General features: G+C 41.4%; 2 protein-coding genes across 4 annotated transcripts in view; one reads left to right on the top strand and one right to left on the bottom strand.

Moving 5' to 3' along the window:
- LOC103378313 (synaptotagmin-like protein 2) overlaps positions 1-5,796 on the top strand; it is a 12,879-nt gene extending 7,083 nt beyond the window's left edge. The window contains exons 11-22 of the mRNA XM_008309486.3: positions 7-467; positions 1,513-1,614; positions 1,698-1,748; positions 1,832-1,887; positions 2,202-2,315; positions 2,907-3,076; positions 3,570-3,672; positions 3,758-3,919; positions 4,186-4,279; positions 4,520-4,622; positions 4,706-4,911; positions 5,156-5,796. Coding sequence (XP_008307708.1) covers positions 7-467; positions 1,513-1,614; positions 1,698-1,748; positions 1,832-1,887; positions 2,202-2,315; positions 2,907-3,076; positions 3,570-3,672; positions 3,758-3,919; positions 4,186-4,279; positions 4,520-4,622; positions 4,706-4,911; positions 5,156-5,304 — 1,771 coding nt within the window. The 3' untranslated portion in view covers positions 5,305-5,796. The remainder of the gene's footprint in view (positions 1-6; positions 468-1,512; positions 1,615-1,697; positions 1,749-1,831; positions 1,888-2,201; positions 2,316-2,906; positions 3,077-3,569; positions 3,673-3,757; positions 3,920-4,185; positions 4,280-4,519; positions 4,623-4,705; positions 4,912-5,155) is intronic.
- Positions 5,797-5,890: 94 nt separating this feature from the next.
- LOC103378290 (zona pellucida-like domain-containing protein 1) overlaps positions 5,891-7,598 on the bottom strand; it is an 11,234-nt gene continuing 9,526 nt past the window's right edge. For all 3 annotated transcript variants that reach the window (XM_017032024.2, XM_008309454.3, XM_017032025.2), the window contains exons 10-12: positions 7,482-7,578; positions 7,281-7,310; positions 5,891-7,199 (exon numbers count right to left, since the gene is read on the bottom strand). In XM_017032024.2, the coding sequence (XP_016887513.1) occupies positions 7,069-7,199; positions 7,281-7,310; positions 7,482-7,578 (258 nt within the window). In that variant the 3' untranslated portion in view covers positions 5,891-7,068. The remainder of the gene's footprint in view (positions 7,200-7,280; positions 7,311-7,481; positions 7,579-7,598) is intronic.

Raw genomic sequence — 7,598 nt, 5'->3', positions numbered from 1 at the left:
CACCAGCATGTCTACGTTAATCACCCCAGAACAAAAGCATCAGGAACCGGTGGTGATGGATAGAAACCCCATTCAGTTCCAGAGTGGGAAGTCAAAAGAGAGCGACAGAAGTTCCACCCATAGAAGGTTATCAGACTCAGCTGACACGCCGACTCCTCGTGCTCGAGCCTTCATTCCCGTAGATTACAGCCATTATTTAGGCATGACAGAAAACACCAGCCTTCAAACCTTCATCACCTCACCCCAGAAGAACGAAGACTCCTACAGAACATCCAGGTGTGAGTCCACCCTGAGTGGACCCCTGAAGACCAGCACCCCAGTGACCTTAGAGGATCACCACAGCCGAAGGACCAACAAGGCCAACCATCACCCCGTGCGGCCGGACTACAGCAGCTCAGACACCGGCCATGATTCGTCGGTGAGCAGCGCGTCAGAAAACTGGTCCAGGCCCAGGAACAACTCAAACAGTAAGTTTGTTTGTTTTTGTTTGTTTGTTTTAACCATTTTAGGGAAGTGAACAGTAAAGGCAACAAAGTCCTAAAGATAAGGATTGATTTAGTTCACAAGCTTCTGCTGGTTCACTACTGTCTCCAGTGGCCAGTTTGTGTCACTGAGGTAAATCTGAACAAAGGATTTTAAACAGTGAAGTTGCAATTTTTTTTTTAACTTGAGGCAGCAGTGGATCTACAAACATCTTCAGTCCACAACGTATCCATCCACCATTTGTTTCCTTTTTATGAACCTTCAGTAGCACCCGCTTACCTCTGACCTCTGGTGGTAGGTGGCTGCAGCCACAGAACACAGACCTCAGACCTACAGACCTTAGTCCACGTTTCCAGGTTTATGACATCCTGTCCTCCTGTTTCCTCCTGATTGGCAGCAGTAAATCTCTGTAAACACAGCGTCGCTTTCGGTCACTGCCCCTGTTTGGTTTGTGGGCTTGGTGCGTCTCAGAGAAAAGAAACTGTTTCCAACAAACGAGAAGTCTCATGACTTGAGTTGTTTTGTTTTGTTCTCTTCTTTCACCATGTTTGGAGCTGTGGTTGTTCCAGTGTAACAACCCTTAAATCAATAATGTTTCACAGGAGAATGGAAGTCATTCACTCTTCACAGATACTTCTAAAAAATACAGTTAATATTTAAATGAGTTTACAGATCAACTATCACATTCTTAAAAATCTATTGCGTTATACAAAATAACTTTTTAACATTTTAATTAAATAATTCAATGCAGTTGACTGGCAACTATGAGCTTGTATAAGCACACATATAAGATAGTTGCAACGGTCCCATGAGTCAATAAATGTGAAGTCAGGTGAGCGTGCAGTCACGCCCTGGACATCAGAGCGTCAAATAAAGATGAACATTAATCTCCAATCTGCATGTTTTTGGAGTGTGGAGGAAACTGTAGAACATTCGCACACACACCTTTCACCTCATCACTGCAACGTGTTCTGTTGATTAGACATTAAAACTGTCTTGAAGATCTCCTCTCTACCCTTCCTCCCCCAGTTGAAAATGAGGGCGACTGCCAGAACCCTGTGAAGAGAGCGCTGAAGCGAGCAGAGGCGAGGCCTAAAACTGTGACCAAAAGTATAGATCACATCACCACACGTGAGTTTTTGTTTCAGTTTTTTTTTTTTTTACATTTCGGATTCAGATTTTTAGTCAGTGTTCCTTACCTGTTTCTCCTACAGGTGGAGACAGAGAGCAGGGAACTCAAGCTGAGCTCCGACACATCAGTGAGGGTAAGACTTCTGACTGACGGTTGTCCTTTTGGCACCTTCTCCTGTGTCTTTACCCTCGTCCTCCTTTTTTTTTTTTTTTCCAGATCTAGACCACGTGAAGAAAATGAGCCAATCAGTTCCCTCGTTTCTGCAGCAGGAGGTAAAGAATCAGTTCTGATACCAAAGAGTCATGAACTGTTGGTCATGGTCCAAAGAACCAGATCAGGCCAGAGGGGTTTCCTCCTCAGGGTGGCCGGGGTAGATCCCTCTGATCCTCCAGCTGAGCTGGTTGTGGTTTTCTGGTTCTGCTCCCTCCTCTCCCTCTTCTTGCCCCCTCTCAGTTTTTTAGCTTCATTTTCTGCAGGGTGTAGTTTCTAGTTTCAGGAGAGTTCTGTGGTCTTTGACTCATGAAACCTTCATCAAACCATCAGGTCAGACTCTGCTCTTTTTTGTGTTTTGTGTTGGTGTGTGGAGGCTGCCGAAGACTTGTGCGCCCCCTATGAGGACAGTAACCATGGAGACAGACTGACGATGGGCAGTTCAATGAGCAACATTAGCAGCTGCTCAGGCCTGGCAGCCACGTCATCGGTATCTTCACAAACACAGCACTGACACTGACATTGACACTGCATCAGTTTACATTTTGACTCCTCTGGGTCTTTGGATTGGAGATTCGTACCAATCTTTTTTAAAAACATTCATGATGCATCATTACAGCTCAACCAATCAGTGATCCAAAAATGTGATACTTATCCCTAACACTAATCTGAAGCCCCAATCTACAACACTGAACTAATCCAAATGTCTAATCATAATCTCGACTCCTTACCTCAATCCTAAATATCTAAACCTAATTTCTTATCCCAATCTCAATCTCCATTCCTAACTGGTATTCCCAATCTCTAAATCTTTGAAAGTAAAAATGTAACACAAGAGATTAGGAAGATTTAAGGAGTAGTTTACAGATTAGAGGTCTGATGTGTCACCTGTGGACCTGAAGTCATAATTATACAGGTGAATCTTTAACTCCTGTTAATGTAAGTGTGTCCCCCAGGGTGTCCCCCAGGGTGTCCCTACTTTAACACCACCATGCAAAGCAAATGACAGTTAAAGTCCTTTAGAGTCTTGTTGTTGCTGTTGTTTTAAATGTGTGTGTTCTGTCCACATGCTAATTCCCAGCTCAGTGGCAGTGTCTGGACCGTCTACAGTCCGGACTTTGGGAATGTGGAGGTTCAGGGGAGCATTCATTTTTCCATCAACTATGTTCAGAGGCTGCGGGAATTTCATGTCTTTGTGGCCGAGTGTCGTGACTTGGCTGCAGTCGACCCAAAGAAAAGACGCTCAGATCCGTGAGTGCACGACGTCCGACCACTGAGACTCATCCTTCTCTGCTCTAAACCCTGTCCTGGAGTTTTCTTCTCATCACTGGCTGTTAACTTTGAGTTTGTTTTGTTTTTTAGGAAAGTCGCTGTCATGGCAACAGTAACGTTGTCATCACCTCTTCAATAATTTTAGCTCTTTTTCATTTTTAGTATACAATTAGCAACTAATTTTAACATTAACAAACCTTTGGCCCTAGAATTGTTGACTGTACCTTTAGCTTAGTAAAGTTAGAATTTTCCCCTCTAGCTCCTGTAAAGTGAGCTGATCCTTTTAGCTTCAGTGATGCTAAAGAAACATTGTAGCCTTATTAGTGACTTCTTGTAGCATGGAAAATGTTAGCATTTTCTTTAGCCTCGCTCTCAAATATCACAAATATTTCTTTAGCTTCTCTTTCTAGTTAATGTGTGATAACAAAATATTTGGTAAAAAATGATCCTTTTTCATGTTCCCGTTCTTCAGGTATGTGAAAAGTTACCTGCTTCCAGACAAAGCAAATCTGGGAAAAAGGAAAACGTCTGTGAAGAAGAAAACGCTGAATCCAAAATTCAACGAGATTCTGAGAGTCAGTAGAACAAAATAAAGTGTGTTGCTCCTGTTTTTTTTTAAGTACTAGTGTGAAGGTGGAACTGTTCTCTTTGCGTCTGCAGTACCGTGTCCGTCTGGAGGAGCTGAGGACTCTGACCCTGCTCCTCTCCGTCTGGCATAACGACACCTTTGGCAGAAACAGTTTCCTGGGTGAGGTGGACGTGGATCTGTCCACGTGGGACTTTAACCACAACCAAATGAACGACTTGGTCCTCAGAGCTCGAGTGAGAATGTAACACTCTCTTCTGTTGTTTAACACAATATTAAACTTTTCTGTCTTTTCAAGATCGGGTTATTTAACATTTTATTGAGTCATGATCATTTTTGAATTTGTTATTTGTTAGTAATAGTTTACCTCGTTCAGTTCATTTCCTCTTGATCTAATTATTTCCTAATTTGACTTCACTACGTCGACCTCTTGTTACTGGCTGTTTTATTGCACTGCAGACAAAATTGATTTTGTTTTGACCTGTGTGTCTAAACCTTTTAGACCACGCCCACTCCAGCAGCAGGAGTGGCTCTGATTGGACCAGCAGAGATGAAGCTGGCTGTGAGGTTCCTGCCACAGATCAGTCACAGTGAGGGTCAGTACTCACTCTGGTATCAGTCAGTGGCTCCTTCACCCTGACTATCGTTGTTTCTAGGCTAACACTAAGCTATCTTTACCTGTAAGCACATTTTTAGCACCTCACTGCCACTTCAGTCCAACTGTTTCTTATTTTTATCATCTATTATTCCATGTTTTCTTTTTCAAGCTTTTACAAAGATTTTTGACAAAAAACCTTTTGGTAGCCTTTTTTTTATATATATAATCTTTTTTGAAGGTGTTGCTATAAATGGAGCGAACACTGGAGAACTTCACATTTGGGTGAAAGAATGCCAGAACCTCCCTCTGATCCGGACTTCCATAGACCCTTACGTCAAGTGGTACGCATAAAAAACAGATGAGAAGAAATGTCAGAAACCTCCAGCTGTCACATGAGTCACAGTTTTTAATCTTTCATTTAAAGCTTTGTTCTACCAGACACCAGCAGAAAGAGTCGTCAGAAGACCCGGGTTCTAAAGAGGACCGTGGACCCAGTCTTTAACCACACCATGGTCTATGACGGCATCAGTGAGTCAGACCTGAATGAAGCTTGTGTAGAACTCACTGTTTGGGACCGAGATGGGCTCAACAGTTCTCCGCTGGGAGGACTAAGGCTCGGAGTAGGAACAGGTAGCTACGGGGCTATCTTTTAGCTACTGTAAAACTAACTGTTATCCTTGAATTAACATTGCACTACTTTGTTTTCCTATAAGATAAAGTAGGTTTTATTTTTCCTCTGGATTTTAAGCTTTTTTCTTTGTATAATTTCAGCTTCTTTGTCATTTTAGCAAACTTTAAGATAGTGGAAAAGACTATCTTGTGCTAACCTTTAGCCTTCCCCTGAGAGTCTTTCTTTGTTGGGTTTGACCTCCAGGTAAAAGTTACGGGGCACCGGTGGACTGGATGGACTCCACTCCCTACGAAGTGGCGCTGTGGGAGCGAATGATGGCATCGCCTGATCAGTGGGTGGAGGGAGTTCTGCTGCTGCGCAGCCTGCATTCTGCAAAGACTGCCCTGAAGTAATGAGGGGTCTGAGGAGGGACTGAAGAGATAAATATTTGGAATTTCCTTTATTTCTTTGGAAAATAACCCCAAGATCATGTTTAAATTAAACTACATTCATTTAAAAAAGTATTGATCAGCTTGAAACGCATAAAACGTTCAAGTTCATGTTTCTGTCATGGCCACTGAATTGGCTACACCAGTGATAGGAAGAAATATGAACTTTTTTTTTTCCAGAATTAGCTCGATGTTGTAAGGCTAAAGCTATGCTAAAGCAATTTTGTATCTACCTTTCTAGGGCCAGCGTGTTGTAGACGTGGTGTGCAATAAAGGTGAATTCACTGCATTGCTGAGTTTTTTTCCACAACTTATAATTCACAAAACCAAGATAAGGGATTAAGCCAGGATTGTTGCTTATTAAGGCTGAACTTATTCTGAAGTTGGTTGCATGAAAGCAGTACCAAGCTAACACAGCCTAGTTACTAAGGTGATTTATTTTCTGTAATTTTCTGTTAGCATTTAGATGCTATCACTTTTTTTTGTTTGTTTATGTACTCTTTTCAATGTTTTGTAGACTTTTACTCCATTAGACAAAAACACAACAGGATAAGTGCAAATATTTGTATTTATTATATTTTAACATTCAAAGAGCAGAAATATCTATTAAACTGTGATTTACTCCATTTTATTTTTATGGCAAGGAAATATATGACTTCATTAATGTGTGAGTTGACGCAGTTCTGTTTCGTCCACATTAACCTAACTGTTTTCTAATTTAACTTTTCCTCAAATGAATCTTTTATTTAACAAACATCTTCAACAGATGAGCTCTGTTTCCACCATCAAACTACACAGACTGGCCAACGTCATACTGTGTGTTTCCTACTAGTATGTTTTTGCTAGTGTAGTACCTCAACTGGCCAGCAGGTTGGCGTGTCAATATAATGAATAAAGCTAAATGATCCGCAAACTACCGACTGCTTCCAAGCAGCTGTGGTTATAACTGTGAAAAATTAGCTTTATTTTAGCAACATTTAGCGTGTTCTGAACAAGTTTTCAACCAATGTTTCGGTGTATTTTAAGCAATTACAATTTGAAATGGAACAGGATTTAACCCACATTTGGCTTACGTAACGCTTTTCTGCATTTAATTTTAACGTGTCTAATTTTGAACAACTTTTCTGTGGTTAACTGTTTCAGCTACAGTATTTTTGTAGGGGTGGTTATATTTAACACATTATGAAATGAAGCCAAAAAACAAATAATCTGGTCAATATATGTTGATGTTTCGTTCATGTATTAAAAATCCAATAACAAACACTATATATAGTCAATGGTGTCCAGACCACATGTTACAATTTGACAACAAGTAATCATTTTCAAGTAAGATGCAGTGTTGAATGAAAATGAGTGAACAAGAACTGACTCCTGGACAAATCTGAACAATTCTACATAATTTAGATTTGGTTTTGGTTTTTTTTAACAGAATATTGAGCTTTGTCAGAGTTGTTTTAAAAAGTGACATATTTGAGAGTCTGGTGACATGTGAATCATTTCATGAACTACATCTGAGTCTACAGAGCAAAGTACTGATTGTTGTTACCGCCATGTTAATCACCCGCTTCCTACTGACCAATAAGCTGCAGGCTGAGAAGATGCTGAGAAGACAACGCCCTCTGCAGCCAGAACATTCTACCAGCGTGAGATGAATAAATCCTGAAGAGCTAGACTTAAAGGAGAACTGGCACGGTTCTGTGCCCCGGCTCATTGGTGCCTGTTCCTGTATTAGTGCCTTCTTCTGATGTAAAACCCAAAGTACACAGCCATGGCCACCAGCAGGATGGACAGGACCACAAGGCAGATAATAACAGCCACCACTGGGCTGCTGTAGTGGTTACTGGCCTCAGGTGATGCAGCTGCAGAAGCAGAAATGGAACCAATCACTGGAAATAAGGAGGAATTTCTCAGCGGGATTTAAAACCATGTATGTCTCTTACCTTGAGCAGAGAAAGTACTTGGAGTACGCTCTGTAAGAAAACACACACACACACAGTCAGTGTCTCAGAAGAGCTAGCCACTGTCAGTCTTAGTCTTTCTGTTTTTACATCAGTTCACAACATTTCTGAAAATGTGAGCACATTCATGTCTGGCCTTTCTGTCAGTTTTTGTCGTCTAGATTTTTGGAAAATACTTCTTACCATCCTTTTTCACGCGTATTTGATCTGAGCTGACGGTGCCGTTGGGCAGGAGTTTGTTATCAGTGTCTCTCCTTCTCCTACGCTCCACGGTGCAGGGCTGTGAATAATAGGTCAGGG

This window comes from Cynoglossus semilaevis, chromosome 4 (genome assembly GCF_000523025.1).
Source record: "Cynoglossus semilaevis isolate Cse_v1.0 chromosome 4, Cse_v1.0, whole genome shotgun sequence".
Taxonomy (NCBI): Eukaryota; Metazoa; Chordata; class Actinopteri; order Pleuronectiformes; family Cynoglossidae; genus Cynoglossus; species Cynoglossus semilaevis.
This window is presented reverse-complemented; position numbering and strand designations above follow the sequence as displayed.